We start from the raw sequence: 24519 nt of genomic DNA, 5'->3' as shown, positions 1-24519 counted from the left end.
AATCAATTTACTATTATTACCAGCTTCCCTAAATTTCTGCTGGTAATACAGTTTCTTTTTGCACTTGTTTAGTTAGACTGTTGAATTTCTTAACTTACGGTACATGGCCCAGTCTGGTTGACTGCCTGATTTTATGGCTGTGACCTTAGCAGCTTCTCTCTCTGACATAGAAGCTCTCAATTCTTCGTCCAACCAGGGTGCATGATTTGACTTGACTCCTTTTCAGAGGAGCATGTTTGTCAATAAGCTGACCAAAAACATTAACATTAACAGGTAAAAAAGTACAGAAAGTTGGCACAAAACAAAAAAAAAAATTCGATCCGGCCCCTACTGGACATTTTCAGTCGGTACCAAGTAGGTCTCGTTTAACGGTGCCCATCCCTACATTTGTGTTAAATGAACTTTCTCCATAATAATAATGAATAATTAAATTCATTAATAATTAAATGAATGAATAATTAATAATCTTCTCAGAACAATCAACAGTTTAGAAGTACATTAAGAGTCAGACTTACATCTGCAGATCAGGTTCATCCATCGTCCTCCAGCAGGACTCAGTCTGAAACAGACACAGATCCACAGTTTGTTTGTGTCAACTGTAATAACTGTAAATATAGCCGCAAGCGGCGATTATCCGTCCTGCCCCCTTTTGTCTCCCTCAATCTACATTTACGGTATTGCTACTGCCTTTATGTTTGTTTGTTTTTTAAGTTTTTTTCCCAAGGGTCTTAGTTTTAGGATTTTTGGAATGAGCTAATGTGCCCTCTCGGTATCTGACAAAGTTTTTATCAGAAAAAAAAACAAAAACTTTTTTGACAATACTGAGAACCCTGCTCTTAATTTTTACATTATACAGAGAAAAATGTGAACACCGCATTCCAAATTATTATGCAAATGACATTTTTCTCTGATTTCCTAAATTGTCAACTCAAATGAAAGTCTTTAACTGGTCGAGGATCATTTAAATGTGGTTGAAAAAATCTCCCAGTGAAAACAGTATTTATTTCAAAAATAAATATAGTAAAAAACTCCAAATCTACTGTTCCAAATTATTATGCAACTCATCGTTTCAATACATTTTAAAGCTTGTAATTAACTGAAAATGGTCATTTGAAAATGGAATTTGTAGCATTAGGAGGTCATATTTACTGAAATCAAAAGCTATTTCAATCAAAAACATCTCAATAGGTCAAGTTAGATTTTAACATAAGACCTTCTTTGAGCAGCTTCAAAATTCTTAAATCCATCAAACTTGTGAGTTTTTGGACAGTTTCTGCTTGGATTTCTTTGCAGGATGTCATAATAACCTCCCAGAGCTGCTGTTTGGATGAAAACTGCCTCCCACCCTCATAGAAGATACTGACGTCACAGCCTTGTTGGGACATTGGGGCCATACACCAACCATCCACTACTCCATCCATGCAGGCGTTTCTGTTCAGCAGTTTAGGGGAGGCCCGGATAGAAGGTTTTTGCACAACTGCAGCCTCTGGAGGGTCCGACACCTTGATATTCGGGAGACTCCAAAGGCACCAGCTGCTTCAAATACCTGTCTGCTGCTTTGTAGCAGCTGTTTTATTAAATGAATAGGCCACCGTTTCTACATACTGAGATATGTTCTTACCTAACCTTAGACGTGTTAATATATACCCGTCTGGTCTTTGTCCGTGCGCTCTGCCAGGCAAACGGAGCACATACGCAGCCTCTCCCACATGTCATATAGCTCCAAAATAGCTCACTATAGAAGCTACCAAGCTCTTCCACGTATTCCCTATTTAAATAAAGTTACGTGAAGTGTTTTCATGCGAAGTATATTTACATAGAAATGTAACATGTCGATTTTATAAGCAGATAAAAAGGGGGACTATATTGTGAGGCGTAATGATATGAGGAGCACAGCGTCCGCGCAGTAACTCCTAAACACTTCCCCCGCTCACTTCCGTCAATAGAAGCTGCGTGACTTGTAGAGAGAAGCACAGAGCAATTGAAGAAGCGTCGATAACTGTCTTTTACGTGCCTCGTGCCGGGCTGTGATAACAAGCAGAAAGTATATAGTGTAGTAATGTTTCACAGATTTCCAACTCACCCCGGACGACGACACAGGACTCAGGACCTCGACCATGAGGTAGGAATGAGCAGCACTTTCCAAAAATATATTTTCTACTTGTTGTAAAAGGCTCTGTACAAGTCACGCAGCTTCTATTGACGGAAGTGAGCGGGGGAAGTCTTTAGGAGTTACTGCGCGGACGTTGTGCTCCTCGTATCATTACGCCTCACAATATAGTCCCCCTTTTTATTTGCTTATAAAATCGACATGTTACATTTCTGTGGAAATATACTTCATATGAAAACACTTCACGTAACTTTATTTAAATAGGGAACACGTGGAAGAGCTTGGTAGCTTCTATCGGGAGCTTTTTCGGAGCTATATGACATGTGGGAGAGGCTGCGTATGTGCTCCGTTTGCGTGACAGAGCGCACGGACAAAGACCGGACGGGGATATATTAACATGTCTAAGGTTAGGTAAGAACATATCTCAGTATGTAAAAACGGTGGCCTATTCCTTTAATCTGATGTATTTGTCTGGCAGAAACCGTCCTCATTGTGCCTTTATCTGCACAAACCTGTGTGTGTCTGAATCATCCACAAATCTCTTATCAGTACGATGATTATGCTTAATCTTTCATGAAAGGTTTTCATACCTAGACCAAGGCATTCAACTATTTCATGCTTTTCATCAGCAGAGAGATCCTTTTTCTTTCCCTTATTGCTTGAAAATGATGATCTGCTGAACAAAGTGGAACATCCTTTTTCAGTAGTTTTTCCCTTAACCTGAAAACTAATCATCCCAGGTCTGAGATTAATGTCAGTGATTCAAAGAGCCCAAGACACAAAACCATCCATGAGTTTCAATTTATTTATTTTTTTTACCTTTTTGACACTGAAATACAATTTGCATAATAATTTGTAGCGTGGTGTATGAATTTGTATCATGCTATATCTGCAAACTGAAGCATATTTTTCTCTAGATCTTCTTCACCAGGTTTTCCTCGGAGGAGATAGAAAAAGCACATGTTGCTGAATTATGGAGTTTAACATTTTTCCATCAGAATAAAATGGGACATTCTGGTCATCGCTACGGCAACACCGGGAAAAATATGGCATAGGTGTGAGTGATCAATTTATCATGATGCACGTTTGTACCGATTTTAAGGATTCTACGACAAACTTCATTTTTGCCCACGTCCTATCTTGCAATGTTAAAAAAAACCTGAGGTGGCGCTAACGCGCCATTATTTTGAAATGAAAAATTTGGAAAGTCAAAAGTTTCGTCGGATCAGGTTTGAATTTTGGGCCAAAATCTGGGACTTTTCGTCAGTGTTCAATGGGTGAAAATTGCGACGGCGCGAAAGAGCGAAAGAAAGAGCGAAAGAAAGAGCGAAAGAAAGAGCGAAAGAAAGAGCTAAAAAAAGAGCAAAAGAAAGAAAGAGCGAAAGAAAGAAAGAAAGAAAGAGCGAAAGAAAGAAAGAAAGAAAGAAAGAAAGAAAGAAAGAAAGAAAGAAAGAAAGAAAGAAAGAAAGAAAAATATTCTCACACGAAAACAGTATTTCCGCTTACGCGGGTACCATAAACTATATATTTTCGGAAAGTGCTCGCGCATTCCTACCTCATGGTAGAGGTCCTGGGTCACTGATGGGCACTTCAGTGACCTGTCGCCCATTGACTTTTATGGGCTCTGTACAATTACAATGTTGATTTTTGCATTATACATGTACAGTATGTGCACGACAAGTAGAGTGCATTAGTGAGTGTTTGAGAGGAGGGGAGCGCTCCGTGCACCCACGTGCACATGAGAGGAGTGCGTTAGTGCATGTTTGATAGGAGGCGAGCGCTTCGTGCTCGTTTTGGGGGAGTGCGCTCCGCTTCGCTACGTGCACTCTATACGATTGCAAGAGGCCCTTCGCCAGCCCTGATGGCGCTCGGACCTAATAACTGTGTAATAACTGTGCATTAACTGTGTAATAACTGTTTAATAACTGTAATAACTGTGTAATAACTGTGTAATAACTGTCCTCACCTGAGAGTGGAGAGTGAGCAGTGGGGCTCCTCCTGTAGAGCAGTCAGGAGCTTTACTCCTGTGTCTCCTGGATGGTTGAAGCTGAGGTCCAGGTCTGTCAGATGGGAGGGGTTGGACCTCAGAGCTGAGGCCAGAGCAGCACAGCCTTCCTCTGAGATCAGACACCCTGACAGTCTGAACACACAGGGTTAAACAGAGTCATAGAAATGACAAACTCACAGAGATGAAGAGTAAACCCTCTGACCTGAGCTGCTCCAGTTTACAGTGAGGACTCCTCAGTCCAACAGACAACATCTTCAGCCCTGAGTCCTTCAGGTCGTTCTTACTGAGATCCAGGACTGTCAGACTAGAGGAGCTGAGGACTGAGGACAGAACTTCACAGCCTTCCTCTGATATCAGACACCCTGACAGTCTGAACACACAGGGTTAAACAGAGTCATAGAAATGACAAACTCACAGAGATGAAGAGTAAACCCTCTGACCTGAGCTGCTCCAGTTTACAGTGAGGACTCTTCAGTCCAACAGACAACATCTTCAGCCCTGAGTCCTTCAGGTCGTTCTTACTGAGGTCCAGGACTGTCAGACTAGAGGAGCTGAGGACTGAGGACAGAGCTTCACAGCTGCTCTCTGACAGGTTACAGCTGCTCAGTCTGGAGAGAACATACTGTTTTAGGAGAAGTTTAGAAGGTTCATACTTACATAGACATCACTCACAGAGCTTTGTTGGAGGCTTTGACCACTGGCAGCAGCCTCAGCAGAGCCTCCTCTGAAGCACAGTATTTCTTCAGCTCAAACTGCTCCAGAGCTTCTTCTGATGACAGTAAGATGAAGGCCAGAGCTGACCACTGAGCAGGAGACAGTCCACCTTCAGACAGACGTCCTGAGCTCAGGTACTGTTGGACCTGCTCCACCAGAGAACCATCATTCAGTTCATTCAGACAGTGGAGCAGGTTGATGCTTCTCTCTGCAGACACTTCCTCACTCAGCTTCTGCTTGATGTACTCAGCTGTTTTCTGAATGGTCTGGGAGCTACTTCCTGTCTGTGTCAGCAGACCTTGGAGAAGGCTCTGATTGGTCGGCAGTGAAAGACCCAGGAGGAAGCGCAGGAACAAGTCCAGGTGTCCGTTTGGACTCTGTAAGGCCTGGTCCACAGCCGTCTGGTGCAGATGTTTCAGTGTAGGTTTGACTCTGAGCAGAGTGGACTTCTGTGTTTTTGTGGAGAGCAGGTTGACTCCAGTGTTGATGAAGGTCTGATGGACGTGAAGAGCAGCCAGAAACTCCAGCACACTCAGATGGATGAAGCAGTAGACCTTGTCCTGGTACAGGCCTGGCTCCTCTCTAAAGACCTGTGTGAAGACTCCGGAGTACACTGAGGCGGCTGCAGCGTCCAGCCCACACTCGCTCAGGTCACTCTCGTAGAAGATCAGGTTTCCTTTCTGCAGCTGCTCAAAGGCCAGTTTTCCCAGAGACTGCACCATCTTCCTGGTCTCTGGACTCCAGTGTGGGTCTGTCTCAGATCCTCCTTCATACTTGATGTTCTTGACTTTGGCCTGAACCACCAGGAAGTGGATGTACATCTGAGTCAGGGTCTTGGGCAGCTCTGCTCTCTCTCTGGTCTTCAGCACATGCTCCAGGACTGTGGAGAGGATCCAGCAGAAGACTGGCATGAAGCACATGATGTGGAGGCTTCGGGACGTCTTGATGTGGGAGATGATCGTGTGGGCCTCGTCTCTGAACCTGTTCCTGAAGTACAGCTCCTTCTGTGGGTCGCTGAACCCTCGCACCTCTGTCACCATGGAGACGCACTCAGCAGGGATCTGATTGGCCGCCGCGGGGCGTGTGGTTATCCAGAGGCGAGCGTAGGGAAGCAGGCTCCCCTTGATGAGGTTCACCAGCAGCTCCTCCACTGAGGCGCTCTCTGTGGGCTCCGTCAGGGCCTTGGTTTGGGTGAAGTCCAGAGGAAGTCTGCACTCGTCCAGACCGTCAAAGATGAAGAGCAGCTGCAGATCTTCAAAGCTGCTCATTTCTTCTGTTCCTCTAAAGAAGTGATGGAGCAGCTGCACCAGGCTGAAGCTCCTGTCCTTCAGCACATTGAGTGCTCTGAAAGTGAAGGGGAACAGCAGCTGGACGTCCTGGTGGGCTTTGCCTTCAGCCCAGTCCAGACTGAACTTCTGAGTGAGCAGTGTTTTCCCGATGCCAGCCACTCCCTTTGTCAGCACTGTTCTGACGGGCGCCTCTGTGTCCGCGGGGCCTTTAAACATGTCTTCACATGTGATGGCTGTCTCTGCTCCGCCTGCTTTCCTGGAGGCTGTCTCCATGTGTCTGACCTCATGTTCCTGGTTGACCTCAGAGGCCCCTCCCTCTGTGATGTAAAGCTCTGTGTAGATCTGCTTCAGGAGGGCGGGGCTTCCTTGTTTAGCCACGCCCTCAAACACACACTGACACTTCTGCTGCAGGTCACGCTTCAGTTTACGCTGAAGAACTCCAGAACATCTCCCTGAATGAAGACACAGACAGAGCCTGAGTCTCAGAGAAGATCAAATGACTGAGTGAAATGGACCTACTGCTCCACAGACGCTCAGCCAGCTCCTTCTGCTGCCTCCTCCTCAGGAAGTTCACAGTGATCTTCACAAAAGCCTCTCCATCCTCATCCTCATCAGGCTCTAAGCATTCTGGGTAATCTGTGCTCAGAACCTTATGGAGCTTCTTCAGCTCCTTCTGGACATAAGTGAAGATGTCCTCCTGCAGAAGCTGCACAGACACATTAGAAACAACACAAATGCAGTCAGTGTCAGATCTGTGTGAAACAAGTCCATTCATCTGAACATCTGCAAACTTCAGTGAAGGACACACCTTAAATATGGAGTCCAGCTGAGTGTGATGTTGCTGAGCTCTGAGCTCTGGAGCCTGCTCCACTCTGTGACAGAGACACAACAAACACTTCAGGATTCAGCTTTTTCTCTCACACTTTCAGAACCTCATTAAACCACTGTCTGTCCTTGTGTTTAAACAAACTCAATCTTACAGATCTGAGGAGAAGTCCAGTGGGCTCATCATGGACCAGTCGCTCCTGAGGGACTCACAGACTGGGCCTGGTTCAGATGGAGGCTGTTTCTGGAGGATCCTGAGACAAACAACAAGTGAAAAGCATGAAAGCTTCCTTGATGTTGTGGCTCCATCACAAAAACAATATAATCTGTTCAATTAAAGTAAATCTACTGTTCAGTCTCGTACTTTTTTATTTTTGTTGAGTTGAGACGTTGTTGTACTGTGGTCCCACAGGGAGAAGTCTTCTCACTGCTTTTATTTACTGTTACACATCAGACTTTAATATATCTGAGCGATATTTGATTTCAAAAGCCACTTTATAAAGAGTTCAAAGGTTACTTTAAAATGCTGCGTCACTGAAGTTACTCAAACAGAAACATCGCAACTTATTCCTGATGACTCTGATGTCCCATTCACAACCCCCTCTTGATCCGAAACCGGGCCCGTTTGCGCAGATAGCCCGGTTCGTTTGAGGTGTTGTGGACGTGCAAACGGGCTCTGTTCCGGAACAAAGAAACAAACCCTGGCCCGGCTGAAAGCGTGGGACTCGGTCCAGTTAAACGAACTCTGTGGTGGATCTTTTGGGTTATGAACGTAACTGAGCCAGAGAGCGGAACAAAACCAGGAAGAGAAAGTTGTAGGACGTTGTGCGTCTGTTACAACCAAAACAAACGAGTCACGCAAAGACAGAACAGAGCGGAGACAATTACAACATTCATTACGGAATGTAAATGAGAACAAATAAGACATTGTAAAAAGGAGTACTATAGAAGTCAGATAGAGAGAAATAAAAACAGTGTGAAAGGCTTGTGGAATGTTTTAAATCAGGCTATGAACAAGGATCCAAAAAATGCCTCGTTTCCTGAACATATGATTAATAATGAAGTAAAAGTGACAAAATTGGAAAATATTGTTAACGCATTTAATGAATACTTTGTAAACATAGGACCACAGTTGGCATCAAAAATAGTTACAATAGATAAAAGTTGTGATGTTGCTGCTAATATACATGGAAATATTGATTCTCTGTTTTTGACTGCAACTAACGAAAATGAAATAATTGATATTGTTAATGAATGTAAACCTAAGAAATCCACGGATTGGAATAACCTTGACATAAGTATTGTTAAAATTGTAATCAGTAACATAATTTCACCACTAACATATATTTGCAATCTATCCCTTCAACTGGGAAAATTTCCTTCTCTCATGAAAGTTGCAAAGGTTATTCCCATTCATAAAGGTGGTGACGCTCATCAGTTTACCAACTATAGACCAATTTCTATTCTATCACAGTTTTCAAAAATCCTGGAAAAACGTTTTGTTACTCGCTTAGATAGTTTCACAGACAAATACAAACTAATTAGTGACAGCCAATGCGGCTTTAGAAACAATAGGTCAACTTCACTGGCATTAATCGACCTGATGGAAACAATAACAAATAGCATCGACAATGAATTGTACTCAATAGGAATTTTCATTGACCTCCAGAAAGCATTCGTCACATTAGATCACACAATTTTCCTAAAAAAACTCGAAAAAAAATGGAGTCCGAGGTATTGCCTATAACTGGGTCAAATCCTACCTAACTGGAAGACAACAATATGTTCACATAGGTAACCACAGATCAAGTACGAGCCGAATTACCTGCGGTGTCCCCCAGGGGTCAGTTTTGGGACCAAAACTATTTTTGTTTTACATAAACGACCTTTGTGAAATCTCAAACAAACTAAAATGTATACTTTTTGTGGATGACACCACAATCCTGGGTACGGGCAAGGATCTACAACTTCTTGGGACTGAAATCACCTCCGAACTTTCTAAACTTAGAGAGTGGTTCAGCACAAATAAACTATCCCTAAACATTACTAAAACCAAAATGATGGTGTTTGGGAACCGAAAAGGGGGAAAATCAGTACAATTATTAATAAATTATGTTAAAATTGATCAAGTATCTCAATACAAATTTCTGGGTGTAACTCTGAGTCACAACTTGAGTTGGAGATCTCAGATAGCAAACATCAGATCAAAAATGGCCAAAGCAGTTGCTCTTTTAGGTAAATGTAGATTTTTACTGAATCATAAAACTCTACACATCCTGTACTGTGTACTTGTTCTTCCTTACATGAACTATTGCACTGAGGTCTGGGGAAACACCTACAAGACCCAGCTGATGACTGTCTATAGGCTTCAAAAAAGAGCCATTAGAATAGTGAATCATGCTGGTTTCAGGGACAATACAAATGCACTGTTCCTTAGATCGCAAATTCTGAAACTCGAAGATTTCGTCAAATTTAAAACGCTAATAATAGTGTATAAAGCAAGACATAACTTACTTCCAAGCAACATCCAAAAAATGTTTAATAACAGAGATGGGAAATACAATTTGAGAGGACCACTCAATCTAAAGGTACAGTGCGTTCGTACCACCCTGAAAAAACAGACCATTACACATAGAGGTGTGAGCCTATGGAATCATCTAGATGACAATTTAAAAGTGCTAAAAATGTATATCTTTTTAAAAGAGAACTAAAAGCCATTATCTTTAAGACCTACGCTGATGGTTGACAACCAAAATTTCTCTTGAATTACTCCTTCTGGAGATCTGTGAAATTATACAACTGAGACAAAGTAACAGACCTTGCAAACGATGTCATTGATATTGCTGCTCAATATATTTAGAAGTTAACCAGGGCAGGCGAGATGTGGTTCTCCCTGCCCAGCAGACTCATAAAACCTCGTCTTTTAAAGCATCTCACAGCTTTGGATACAACACCTCAACAACACAGTCCACTAGTGAGGGCAGCTGGGGGAGGGCTTGTTGGTTGGGGCTACTGCCCTTTCCTAACTGGCCCACTCCACACCCTGGCTTTTAATGCACCACACTATATAGGGCAAAAAAATAAAAAAAATAAAAAAAAATAAATAAATAAAACAACCAACACTTGTACATAAAGATATTGTAGTGGCAATACTAATGACAACAAATGTTTTATCAGGATCTCAGTGTCTAGTAAACAAGATCCCACTTAATCTCGGAATATTAAATATACCTGTATAATAGTATAATATTGTAATATTATATTATTCATTCGCAATATCTAGGATGTCATCAAAAATAATAAAACAAATAATTATAATGATGGTAATAACATTCAAATATTAATATTAATAACAATTGCATTTGTTTTGTAAGATCATAATTCATAATTCTCATTTTGATATATGCAACAGCATAAATGTAAATCTTAAACGCAGTTGTATGAGCCTGGGTTTGGAACATCGAATACATGAATTTTCTTATTTTCTTGTTACTTGTTTAGTATCTAATAGGAAATGTAAGCTATGGAGTCTATGCGTTCCACTCATGTAATCTCATTTTCCTTATATGTGCAAACTTTTTCTTGGTTGTGGATACAGTCCTCATGTATATCTGTAAATGGTAAACGTTTATTATGTTGAATGTGGGTTAGGCGCTCGTAAGCTTCTTGCTTCAGCCGACTCCTTTTGAGCATCTGTGACTGGTTGTATATGTGTATTTGTAAATCAGGTAAATGTAGTTGCTGAAATAAAATTAAAATAAAATTAAATAAAAAAAATTAAACGCATGTGCAGACACGTTAGAGCTAACAGTTATTGCGACATTTACACCTGAAGCCATGACTCGTAAATATGAGACAGAAACACTGACATGAGCAGTGCCAGAGGCTGGAGAGCAAAACCCTGGTCAGATCATGTTTAGTCCTCGCTCCACGTCTCTTTCTCTCAGACAGTCGTCATTAGAAGTTTTCGATATCTCTGCCCGGAGCCTTCGCAGTTGTCATGTGAAGAAAAAATATCTCCGGGGGCCGCCAGTCCTGGTTTAGTCCTGGTTTAGTCCCGGTTTTGCCTCGTCTAGCATGATCTCATCTCATCTCATGATCATTGTCGACTCATTTATCTCCCATTTCGTCCGTAAACAGATCGGTGTGTTCTCAGCGTAGTAAGAGTCACTTTTATATTAAAAAGTGCGGAAAGAAAAACCAACACAGCCACAGTCTGATCCCGCTCCATTTTGTATACAAAACACGGAACAGGAAGTGGAGTTTAATCGACCAATCAGAGAAGCGTGTTTCTTGTTCACTGTTTTTCCTGTAGAAGGTTTTGATGCAGCGCCCCCACATGGTGCAGAGGAGCTCTGCATTTAGAACGTTGGTTCAATTGACAAAAAAGAGTTGTGAACGCAAACCGCGCCAGTTTGAGCTGAAACAATGTTGCAACTTTGGTCCCCAATCGAACCAAGTCCCAGGTGTGAATGCGACCTAATTCTTAAACCCGCTAAACACTAAAATGTCATTAAAATAAAGTGGTGTCGAAGTGAGTCTGACTTACCGTGAACCATGTTTTTCTTTAAAATTAATCCCGCGATCATTGGAGTGATCACTTCTCACTGACACTGGGCCGATCCCAGGAGCAGATCTGTGAACACAAGAGAGACTTTAGAGCCGACTCTGATGTAACAAACAGAGTTAGAGTCGAGGTCATTATATCAGGTCCTCAAAACCAAGACAAAAATGAGAGAGTCTTTATCTCAGCAGATCATCTCCCTGGATAATGTTAGCATATCGACGAGCTCTACAGTAAAAAAACCTTGGAGTTCTGTTTGACCAAGACCTCTTTTAAAACACATATAAACCAGGCTTGTAAAACATCTTATCCAAGAGTGATACAGAAAAACTTTTTCATACATTTGTTTCTTCAAGGCTGGATTACTGCAACAGCCTGCTGGCAGCGTGTCCTAAAAGTTTCCTGAAAAGTTTTCAATTAGTTCAAAATGCAGCTGCTAGATTGTTAACGCGGTCAAAAGGGAAGAGAACACATTACACCTGTGCTAAAGTCTCTCCATTGGCTTCCTGTTGAGTTTAGAATCAAATTTAAAATCCTGCTCCTCACTTTTATAGTAAAGTGTTTGGCTCCGCTCTATCTCCAAGACACTATCGTTCCATATCGGCCAATCAGAGACTCCACTCTCAAATCTCAGGGACTAGTGATTCCTCGAGTCTCCAAAATCCCTGTAGGAGGCAGAGCCTTCAGCTCCAAGCTCCGGTTCTATGGAATAAACTCCCAGCCCATGTTAAAGAAGCAGACACAGTCCCTACATTTAAGACTAGGCTCAAAACGTACCTCTGAGAATTAGCTTATAATCAGGTCAGTTAGGTGAAGCTCTGACCCACAGCCTGAAGTAAAGCTGCCTTAGGAGGAACACACAGTGTTTACATTGTCATATTTACTGCTCTGTTTCATTACATTAAGCTGGGCAGACACTGTGCAATTTTAGACACGATTTTGGCACAAATTTTGATGGCACGACTTTCAGCCTCTCCGTGCATCTCTAACGTGCAGTGTACAGGGGCCTACGAGCCACGAATAGCTGCTCACGACAAATGTACGAGTGAAAATCGCACGGTCGTAAGGTTTTCAAACACGTTTGATATTTTTGCGAGTCGTGCGGTCCTGGCCCTGTGGCAGCGTTACTGAAGTCGGCGGAAAGCAGCGCAAACACGGGGAAATGCAGCTGCAGGCGCCAGGAGGAAAGGACACACGCGTAGTGATTATTATGTTTTTTTAATTCCTCTTCGTCACTTTAGTCGTGCATGATTAGTTTGTAAAACAAAAGTCACTGCTGGAGTGGGGTGGAGGAGGAGAAGCAGAGGGACAGTTTGTGAATGCACGACCGCGGGACATGAGCGCGGCCTGCAGGGAAAGGGTTTTAGAGTGCGGCTCTGGGGAAACAGAGAGAGAGCTCCCGAACGCTCCCGGCACCAGCTCTCTCCCGGGCCATGGGAGAGAAAAAGGCGTGTGGAGTCTTTGAGTGACGAGGTGGCTACAGGAGCTCTGACACTCACATCTTCCACCTGTTCGCTCAGCTCCGCTCCGCTCTTGGCCGCCTCCGAAGCAACATCACCGCGTCCCATCACTGCACACAGAGCGCAGAGAGGTGAGCGAGGGGGAGGGGGCTGAACTGAACATGCTGATAACGTCCTCCTGAACCGATCACTGCAGACACGAAAGTCTGCAAAAGTTTAGTAGCTATCGGCTAATTTAAGCTAGGCTACTTGTCATGTGTTGCTGAAGTTAGCCTTGCCAAAGTTATTTCATTGATAGCTCGCTGTTTGAGAGTATGATATGACAGACCAATCTGGTATCCATGGTAACAAGTGGCATGTCACTCGTACTCCGTACAGTGAGCACCTGCATCGTGAGGTCAAACGCTCATCGTGCACGATTCAGACGCACTGTGAGTGGATGATTCATTTAGCTTGTTCAAAATGGTGGCTCATATCGCACAGTGTCTGCACAGCTTTAGAGGGAGGGAGGGATTGCTGTTTAAATCAGCTGATCAAACACGTCACAGCAACATCACGTGACACCTCTAAGGGAGGCCACAGCTGTAGCCGAAACTGTCTATTATTGGCTAAAAGAACTTAATAACATCCTTACTTAGAAGACCTAACCAACCCAAATGAACAAATAAACATGAATAAACCTATTTGGACAACATAGTGGTGCAAGTCTGACTTACTGTGGACTGTTACAGTTTTCAAACTCATCCCATTGTTGAATAGAGGTGTCGCTCCTCACTTACTTTGGTCTGGTTCTTGGAGCAGGTATAGGCCTAGGAATAGGTCTATGGACACATAGAGAACAGTGTTAGAGCTGACTCTGACGTGGGGAACAGTTGCTACATTTACATGTGTAGTCTTGTCCGTTTCCCTGAAAGAACTAGACAAACCAGTCTCATCTCTGTTAAATTATTTTAATTCAACTGTGCAACTACTGACTAACAGGAGTCAGGGGGTTGATGACCATGTGCACCATTTCCAGTTGACCTTTGGATGCCCGGAACCCCCCTGACTCCCCCCTGTCCATCACACTGGACCAGGTGAGGAGAGAGCTGAGGCGACTGAAGCAGAGGAAAGCTGCAGGGCCAGACGACATCAGCCCCAAGCTACTGAGGACCTGTGCAGACCAGCTGTCCGATGTCCGAGGCCTCAGCTTGGAGAAGGTCCCCATCCTGTGGAAGACCTCCTTTGTGATCTCGGTTCCTAAAAGAGAGCACGCCAGGGAACCGACCCACTACAGACCAGTCGCCCTGACCTCCCACCTGATGAAGACCATGGAGCGGCTCATCCTCACCCACCTCCGCTCTGTGGTGAGCTCCACCCTGCGCTGACTAACTATACACCCATTGTCTACGCCAGGGTCTCCCTCCAGCTCAAATCCACCTAAATGCGCAAGTGGCTTGTGGCTAGAGGCAAACGATATATGAAACTATACTAGAATGGACTAGTTGTTTTTAAACCAGTGAACTTTTCCAGGCTAACTTTTCCAGTACGACTGATGATGCCCTGGCTGTAAGCATGCACAGCGCCCCCTGCTGACCATTATGTTTCCCGAGCCAACTCCTTGTCTTCAGAGCGTGTTTTAAGACAGAAGGATGTAGTGTGGATTTGCATAACTCTACATTGGAAAAATCTGAGCAACGAAAATGGATTTGATGACAGTCGTGGACGAGTTTGCTGACCGGAAGTCACGCAAAGTTACTTCAGACGGGTGAGTGAAAGTTTGTTTATTTTCTCTGGTGGCCGCTGTGCCATCGTGTGTTTGCTTTTTGATCAATCAAACTTTATTTATAAAGTGCTTTTCATACCGAAAGGTATCACAAAGTGCTTTACATATTACAACATTTAAAACAATGCGCCTGGGACAACCTCCCATATATATATTTTACATTTTAGGATCAAATAACTAGATTAGTCAGTTACAGGCTAAGCTAAAAAGGTGGGTCTTGAGCCTGCTCTTAAAAACATGAACGTTCTCTGCAGCCCTGAGCTCCTCCTCAGGTCGTTCCAGAGGGGAGGGCCGTAATATTGATGAGGCCATTGTTGTGCTGTAAGCTAACGTGGTAAGCTAACGTGGTGTGTTCAGTGGGTTGGATTTGTTTGTGTTTTGTTTTTGGTCGTAAGCCGTGTGTGCAGGTTAAGGATAAGATAACGTAGTCATTGTCCATGGCACTAATGACCGTGTGTGCGTCTTCTTTCCCTCTGGTCACATGTGTGTGTGTTGGGATAATGTTGCTGGTTGTCATTGTGCTGCTGTGGAGGAAAGCTCTATGGGAAGTGGATTCATGAGAGACATTTATTTATATATTACTTGTTTGCTACTCTTTTTCTTTTCTTTGATGGCACATTTTACTTGCTTTTTGCCTTTTCTCCCCCCTGTGCTTTACAGCTTTACGGGGGGAGCTGGTGTGGCTTTTCTAAATGAGATGTAAATGAGCCCTATTGTCATGTGCAGCAGCAGCAGGGGGGTGAGAACTGCTCTAAAGTTTAGAGGCCAATTTCTCTGCTTAGAAATATCCAGTGAGGTTAGCTTCAAATGTTCACAGGTTCTCCAAATACATTGCCTAATACACCTTGGAATTTTGCACATTTTGTCATGTTTACAACCCTAAAAATAAAGATTTTATTTCAAATTTTGAATGAAAGTTGACAAACAAGTAACAGAATCTGTGAAGTGAAAGCAAAATGATACATGATTCTGTTATTTTTCAAAAAATAGAAAAGTGAAAAGTGGGGCGTAACACACTTCACAGTTGTCTGTTACTTGTGTGTGAACTTTCAGTAAAACTTTCAAAATAAAATCGTTATGTTTATGGTTGTAAACAAAATGTGCAAAAGTTCAAGGTGTATTAATACTTTCGAGAGGCTCTGTATCAGCAGATTTCCATGTGCTACAGATTTTGGAAAGCTTGGAGACAACACTTTCTTAATCTGTGAATAGCTCAAAATGCCCAAAAACCGACGTGTGTCCCTACTTTCTGTGTCCGGGCACAAATTGAAACAAATACAGGCTTGATATTTCTCACTCTGAATGATGATTTTGGCTCACAAGTTTGTGAAAACCCCAAATTCAAAATCTCAGAAGTTTAGAATATTGTGTAAAGGGACGATATTGTAGCTCAAAGTGTCTCCTTTCATCAGCGAAAGAATCCAAAACACCTGCAAAGCAAGACTTTAAATGGTCTCTCAGTCTGGTCCAGTAGGATTCACCGTCATGAGGAAGACTGCTGACCTGACAGTTGTGCAGAAAACCATCATTGACAAAGCCTCAAAAGGTCAGAGAAAAAGAAGTTGGATATTCTCAAAGTGCTGGATCAAAGTGGAAGGAAAGTGTGTTAGATAAAGGTGCACAAGCCGCAGGGATGAGCACAGTCTGGAGTAGGGTTTTGCCGATCGTGATGGATGAGCAACATCACGATGGAGAGCCACCATTGTGATGCCACGCCCCCTCCTGTCAGAAACACGCACTGGTCTTCTGTAGGCCTTGTAAACCTACAAACTTTGCAGGGATTGCACTGTAAATTAAATCACGGATATAACTAATATGCGCGCTAGTTTTTGCCAGAAGCCATGGTGTGTAATTATTAAAGTAAAGACGCAGCGCTGCTCTATTTCTGACGCGCATGGCTCTCTCTCACTGCAGCTCAGAGTTTAACAGCGCGTGGTTTTGCTTTGCTTTGTACAGAAACTTAAACCGTTTTAAAATGACGAGATAGCTCTCACATCGGAGCTAGCTGAGCGCGCATGGGTTTGGATTATTCTCACGAAGAACCGAGAGCGGTGCAGGAGTTACGAAGTTACGAGCTCACGGACCGGGCAGAGCATGGAGCGGCTTCAAAAATGTGAGCTACGACGCAAACGTGTAAATATTGTAAACATCATGTTAAAATTGAGCAAATGCAAATAATAAGCTCCGATTTACATCTGTATTAGTGTGATAAGAGCCTTGGTGTTGAGGAGGACTTGATGCTCTGAATAAGTCGTTCTCATCTCAGACTTTTACGCACAAGTTTGAAAACATTTCTTTTGCAAAATTCGTGTTCCATGACTCTGTTCAGATCATGTTTAATTTCGATCCATTCATCCTGCAATCTCACATTTTTCCTAGCATAAATAGTAATATGCAGCTTATATATAGGCTATGTAGATGTCTTTAAAAAAATGCTTATAATGAGAAATGGACGATATCATCGTACATGATTTCATATTTTTAACATTGCTATGTTCAAATTATATTATTAATGAATAAGCACGCCAGTGTGTTGAGTTATGAGTGTGCAAAACGTATTCTGCCTACGCTAGGGAAAAGTAAGATAACCTATAGTACAAGGAATGTGTTTTTCCATATTAAGGCCTCACATACATAGCATTCCTGTCACCATGACAGTGACGGATACGGGGCCTCACAGACAGACGGTCTGTCTCAACTAACCTCACTAAGAATAACTCAGAAGACTTAGAATTTGGGCCATGTTTAAGGATACGCCCTAAACAAAGCTCATTTACATACTATATAAAAAACCCATGTCTATCGTTGTTCGTTGTGAATTTGTACTATACTCTTCGCCCAGTAAATATTTTCTTAATCCACTTAATTGTCTCCAGTTGTTCTTCACACCTCATGATTTCAGTCCATCACGATGGTTCACTGTAAACATCGTCATCGGCCAATTAAGGGAACATCGCCCAACCCGAGTCTGGAGAAGACTGTCAGGAAAAGGCCATTCAAAAGTGTGGGGGACCTTCAAAAGGAGTGTAATGAGGCTGGAGTCAGGGCATCAAGAGCCTCCACACACAGACAGATCCTAGACATGGGCTTCAAATGTCAGATTCTTCTGAATCATCCTGGTCTTTCATAACATCTCAGCAGAACCACAGGCTGAGAACATCCATGCCACACAACCACTTTAAGGCAGTCATTCAAGTAAATCGACTAAGTATATATGCAGGATTATAGTTTTCTCTGTTTAAAATCTTGTTTTTATTTATTTAATGTAAAATTCTAATCTTCTGAGATTTTGAATTTGGGTTTTTTTTACCAGCTGACGCAAAGAACAGAGTTAGAGACTCTGATATAAAGGACAGAGTTAGAGACTCTGATATAAAGGACAGAGTTAGAGACTCTGATATAAAGACCAGAGTTAGAGACTCTGATGTAAAGGACAGGGTTAGAGACTCTGATATAAAGACCAGAGTTAGAGACTCTGATGTAAAGGACAGGGTTAGAGACTCTGATATAAAGGACAGAGTTAGAGACTCTGATATAAAGAACAGAGTTAGAGACTCTGATATAAAGGACAGAGTTAGAGACTCTGATATAAAGGACAGAGTTACAGACTCTGATATAAAGAACAGAGTTAGAGACTCTGATATAAAGGACAGGGTTAGAGACTCTGATAGAAAGACCAGAGTTAGAGACTCTGATATAAAGAACAAAGTTAGAGACTCTGATATAAAGGACAGAGTTAGAGACACTGGTATAAAGGACAGAGTTAGAGACTGATGTAAAGAACAGAGTTAGAGACTCTGATATAAAGAACAGAGTTAGAGACTCTGATATAAAGGACAGAGTTAGAGACTCTGATATAAAGGACAGAGTTAGAGACTCTGATATAAAGGACAGAGTTAGAGACTCTGGTATAAAGGACAGAGTTAGAGACTGATGCAAAGAACAGAGTTAGAGACTCTGATATAAAGGACAGAGTTAGAGACTCTGATATAAAGAACAGAGTTAGAGACTCTGATATAAAGAACAGAGTTAGAGACTCTGATATAAAGGACATAGTTAGAGACTCTGATATAAAGGACAGAGTTAGAGACTCTGATATAAAGGACAGAGTTAGAGACTCTGATATAAAGGACAGAGTTAGAGACTCTGATATAAAGGACAGTGGTGGATCTCACCTCTGAGCTTTGGGGTCAGTGGTTTTAGAGGCTCCGTCGTCTCTGAACTCTCTCTCCTCCATCGTGTGTCCAGCTCTGACTCGCTCTGAGACTGAGGGAAACTAAGAATCAAAATAACAGACACTGAAAGGTAAATGCAAACACTTTATGAATCTATGGTCATGAAGATTAGATCAGGAAGACAGTATGTGATAAAAGATCAACCAGAGCAGAACATTTGATGAACACAGACACAAATATCTATTTAAAAGAGTCCGGGGGTTTTCTGTCATGAGGAAACAACAAAATGTCACACAGACTTACTCAACTATATGAGTTCAGTCAAAGAGTGTGATGTGTTTGTGTGAGCTCTCAGTCGTACAGGAGTTTTCCATCATTTGTTCATGAAAGTGTGACAGATCATGTTATAAATGTAAAACGAGGGCCCAGTGATGGAAACAAAAAGCTGCTCCAGTCTTTTCACATTTGTTCCTTTCTTGGATCCAGCTCCTTCGGTTTTTGGTCATTTTCTGTTTTGACAGATCATGTTCCTCACTGGGAGCTGCTTCATGGACTTTGTAGCTCCAGAACCTACAGGACCAGACTGGCCTCAGACTTTGTTCAGATATTTCATCATTGCTTAAGTCCTCATTATTTACCTTTCATGAACTTTAATATTACATTTATTTGGGAACTTGTTATTTTAAAGAACATTTTCTCTAAAGGCTTTTTCTCTGGGGACGACATTTGCAGCTCCTTCTCTTCACATTTAAACTCTTGTACTTCATATTTTGTTATTTTTAGAAGAATCTAATTTCTATTCAAAGTTTTGCTGTTGCCCTAAAAATTATTTTAGTAATGACCAGTTTATTGACAGTTTAAATATGTTTTCCAAAACTCTGTCAAAGTATCTGACTCTGTATCTTATATCAACACAATTAAAGTTTAATTTTAGACTTCGCTCTTTCCATTTTCCTATAATTTTCTGTAATGTTGATCATTTCTGCTCATAAAAAACTCATTAAATATTATTATACATTTCTATCAGGCTAACTGGCGGGAACTGCACATCTGGCAACAGTTAAGTCAACTTCAACATCACTGCAGCTGTTTCCATAGTAACGATAAACAATAGATACAGACGGCGTCTCGTCATAGAAGGGGGCGTGGTTTCACCAAGGGGGAAATAAAACCAATATTTCACTGTTTTTGGTCGTTTTCTGGTGGAATATGAACTTGTTTATCACTTAAATAAAGTCAAGTATAAATCAGGTCCATATGGATGTTTTTTCACAGCAGATTGTTCAGTAGAAGCGTAAAAAGGCAGTCGTAGCTAGTGTTAGCATGTAGCATGATGCTATTTATGTAATTATGGGCTGTTGAACCACTTTGCTCCTCTATGTCTTTGTATTTTTAGTATAAAACAATAGCAATAATTCTGCATTTGTTAAAGTAGTTTTTGAATAATTGGATAAAGTTAAGAATTTTCTCTTCTTTGTGTCCCCCTTAAAGCAGTGCTAAGTAACTCCTGCCCCTAGAGGCCATAAGCGCCACTGCAGGTGTCGTAGCATGTTGCGTTTTTTACTCATTAATTGTCCGTGAGAGTAAATACTGCACTGACAGAAAAGACAAAGGGACAGAGGGATATTGTTCATCCAGTTACACAATGGAGATCATTGTTTTCACTCAAACTTGGCTGTAAATACTGTTTAAGTGGTGCTAGCCCACAGTTAGCTTTGCCCGTTAGCCTGTTAGCTTCTTCTCCGTGATTCCATTAGTGTGTATTGGTGACTCCGACCCGGAGAAAGCAAAGTTGCAACTGTGGTTTTCAGGCCAGAGACACCAGGGGGCGATGAAAGACCCCCAATCATCCCATAAACACTTGTATTACCCCCAGAGGGACGACGGGAAGGATTTATTAAGATAAACAAGTTACTTAGTGCTGCTTTAACTGTTGCAAACATGACCATATATGGGCGTTTCCAGAGATGCTGTCTGTATCTATAGGGGTTGTGCACTAACGACTTCCACATTCCTCTAAGCGGACACTTGCAGTCACTGTGTTAATTTAAAGGAACAAGAAATTATTATCAACAAAGAAAAACTGCTACATGTTTAACACTTTGTAAACGGGATCGATTTGGCTTCACTACATAAAATAATTAATTCTTCGCTGCTCAAACGAGAGATTTCCTAAACTCAGTAAATAAAGCTGTTGTGGATGAACCCACTGCCCACAGCATCGAGGAAATGGCCTCATTCAAAGCGACCTGTTCCATAATCGATAATCCAATAATAAAGATGAATCATTAACCTTCACCAGCCTCTGAAGGATCACAGTCCCACGTCTTTACTGAAAACACCGCCGTAAAACTGCAACACTTTATTGTTTTATTCAGGTTTATGAGGTTAGAGTTCGACACCAGCTCACAATATTACACCTGTAGAAGTCGAGGCTAAAACAAACTAAAAATAATAAGTAAATCGAACTCATTACTGTCTCTGACATATGGACAAAGGATTCTGACCAAACACTGGATTTCCTACTAATGTGTGGTATTGTCTAAAATAATATGACTCTGTTAAACGTTTAAAATAAATTATTAAAGGACTTTGTGTTCAAAAAGTCGAAGTCAAATGAAGGAAACTGACTTTATTTATGTGATTATCTGACTTATATCTGACTCACAGTGACCCTGCCCACACAAACCCCTGAATCCTGAATGTGGGATTGAAATCAGTCACAGAACTCACCGGAGCTGGGGCCCTCTGGAGCTGGGGCCCTCTGGAGCTGTGGCCCTGTGGAGCTGGGGCCCTCTGGAGCTGGGGCCCTCTGGAGCTGGGGCCCTCTGGAGCTGGGGTCCTGTGCAGCTGGGGCCCTCTGGAGGTGGGCCCTCTGGAGCTGGGGTCCTGTGGAGCTGGGGCCCTCTGGAGCTGGGGTCCTCTGGAGCTGGGGCCCTCTGGAGCTGAGGTACTCTGGAGCTGGGCCCTCTGGAGCTGGGGCCCTCTGGATGGGTGAGTGTGGCCCTAAAGCCGTGGTCCTGTGTCAGTCAGATCCTCTGTGGCTCCTCTCCGTCCCGTGTGTGACTCTAAAGAAACCTGCCCGACCAGGAGCAAAGAGCAGCTCCGCCTCAGGTGACGCCGCAGTAATAAAAGTCAGTGAGTGATTAGACTGGTGCGTTTGAAAGGGGCAGAGGTGGGAGGAGTCAGGTACATTTATACTCGAGTAACTTCATCAAAACATGACAGTATTCAGAGATATTTCATAACTAAATTATATTTCATTGTTTTGGATGTGAATGTAATATAATATGTGAAAATAATAAACTCACTTTGCATGTTTTATATATTTAGAGCAATCGAGTCAAATCCAGTTCATTTACAAGTTTTTAATGACAGATGTTGAAAACAGATGTGTAATTCTGTAACAAAAGGATTTAGAAAAAGACAAAGATGTGACCATGAGTTTCCCCGTCATACTGTTTAGTTATTTTATTAAATGTATTTATCTTAAGGACATTTTTCAACATCTCTAAGGATTTCATTAAATGTTTATTATACACAATCTTTAAATCTTTAATGTTTATGGTAAATTAAAGTTAAATGGTCACATTCATATTACTTTTTTACCTGCATTAGGCACTAAAAGCACTCACTCACTCACCCATTCACTCTGTCATTCACACACCAGTGAACACCGACACTAGAGGCAATGTGGGTGAAGTGTCTTGCCAAAGGACACAAGGACAGTGTGCACCTGCAGGATTCCGACCGCCAACCCTGCGGCCACAAGAAGACCAGCTATTTGTGCCACAGTCGCCTCAAGTAATTAGACACTATATGTATTTATATTGTATATAGTAAAGTATGAAAAGTGCAAATGTGAGCGGTGACAATGAACATCCCTGTCTCGTCCCTTTGATTAAAACTTCTCTCTTTACTCCATTTGTGACATAGAAATACGGGGAACATACAGTGAAGTGAGAAATGATTTGCCCCTTCCTGATTTCTTCCATTTGTTTAAATATTCAACACTTAAATGTTTCTGATCATCAACACGATTCTTATATCACACACGGACATTCACAGTGAAAACAAAATGCAGTTTGCAAATGATGATCACATTTATTATGGGAAAGAAAAATCCAAACCTCTCCTGTGTGAAAAAGTAAATAATAAATAATAACATTTTATTTGTTTGGCACCTTTCACTCAAGGTCGCCCCTAGAGGCTATAAGCGCCACTGCAGGTGTCGTAGCATGTTGTGTTTTTTTTACTCATTGACACATTAATTAACATGCAAACTCCACAGAAAGGCCCCGTCCAGGTGGGAATCGAACCAAGGACCTTCTTGTTGTGAAGTACGAGCTCTAACCACTGTGTCACCGACTTGTCCACTAATAACTAGTTAATTTAAAAACTAAACAAGATCCAAAATCCCTCTGAGCAAATCCTTGTAACTAACATATGTTGCAAAATAAAGTTATATTTTGAAACCTGGCTCTGTCCCTGATTTCAAATGACAATCGATACAGGCGGATTCGTCCATATATGGTCATGCTCGAAGCAGCCAGAGGGAAAACAAAGAAACCACTTCAACAAACACACTGTGTCTTAGAATAAAGACACACGTCTCTGTGTCTTTATTCTACTAAATAAAGACACAGAGACGTGATGAGCAGCAAAGTGGTTCAACAGCCCAGAAATACTTTCAAAACGGACAATGCTAACCAGGAAGCTACCTAAGCTCCATGCTACATATGCTACATACTACCTTAGGTGGCGTTTTTTCGCTTCTACTGGACATTCTGCTGTGAAAAAACATTGATAATTAAAGCCGCAAGCAGCGATGAAGGCCCTCGCCCTTGGGGACTCGTCCCTTGCAACCGCCCCGCTCGCTCTCGTCCCTTGCGACCACCTCTGCTCGTTCTCATGCCTTGAGACCATCTCTGTTCGCTTTGGTTCCTTCCGACCACTCATCACTCTAGCCCCTTTGCGAGCCCCACAATCGAACTTGCTCATTTTGACCGCCCCTGATCGCTCTAGACCCTCATTGCTGCTTGCTTTTTGCAATCCCCCCTGATCGATTTGCCAAAACCTGCTTTCGTCTCTGCCTCACATCCAACCTGGCCTCAGCCTTCAGCCGTCAGTAAAAGAGAAAGCATTAGAAAAGTGTCATAGCCATATTTGAACTGACAACCTCCTACACAAAAGATCAGCACACTATCACTGAGCTATAAGTTCATACAAATGTGGGCCTGATGTGGGCTACTCTTCTCGAAATTACCAGACAGAAATTCGTTCCTAGCACGCCAGTGGAGGAGAGTGGTCAATTCAGGTCATGCCCCCCCCATGCCCCCCCCCATACATTTCCCCGATTGTTTTCGACATTTTCCCCAGTGTTGCCTCAATTGTTTCCCTACTATCACCCCATGTCTTTCTCTTTAGTGACGCATATTTTGAAAGTGTGTTTCATGAGGGTGGGACCATAAGCACGGTAAAAAAAAAAAAAAGTTACGGTCAGAATTGGTCCAGAAATCTCATGTTTGGGAGCCCAACATTCATGCTAAGACGCCACACAGGCACAGCAAATCTTACGAAACGCCCCGCACTTATGTGTTTTAGGCTGT

At 42.3% G+C, this 24519-nt stretch overlaps 2 protein-coding genes across 2 annotated transcripts in view; both read right to left on the bottom strand.

The window, feature by feature from the left end:
* LOC306960576 (protein NLRC3-like) overlaps positions 1 to 18972 on the bottom strand; it is a gene marked incomplete at both ends in the record, with an annotated part of 115704 nt that extends 96732 nt beyond the window's left edge. The window contains 7 exons of the mRNA XM_079553008.1: positions 4321 to 4488; positions 4559 to 4726; positions 4791 to 6573; positions 6641 to 6827; positions 6930 to 6993; positions 7102 to 7200; positions 18911 to 18972. Coding sequence (XP_079409134.1) covers positions 4321 to 4488; positions 4559 to 4726; positions 4791 to 6573; positions 6641 to 6827; positions 6930 to 6993; positions 7102 to 7200; positions 18911 to 18972 — 2531 coding nt within the window. The remainder of the gene's footprint in view (positions 1 to 4320; positions 4489 to 4558; positions 4727 to 4790; positions 6574 to 6640; positions 6828 to 6929; positions 6994 to 7101; positions 7201 to 18910) is intronic.
* Positions 1 to 24519, bottom strand: part of LOC306960573 (protein NLRC3-like) — a gene marked incomplete at its 5' end in the record, with an annotated part of 148158 nt that overhangs the window by 20982 nt on the left and 102657 nt on the right. The window lies entirely within an intron of this gene.

This window comes from Gobius niger (genome assembly GCF_951799975.1).
Source record: "Gobius niger genome assembly, chromosome: 3".
Taxonomy (NCBI): Eukaryota; Metazoa; Chordata; class Actinopteri; order Gobiiformes; family Gobiidae; genus Gobius; species Gobius niger.
Note: the sequence above shows the minus strand (reverse complement) of the source record. Positions and strands in the feature narration are given on the sequence as shown.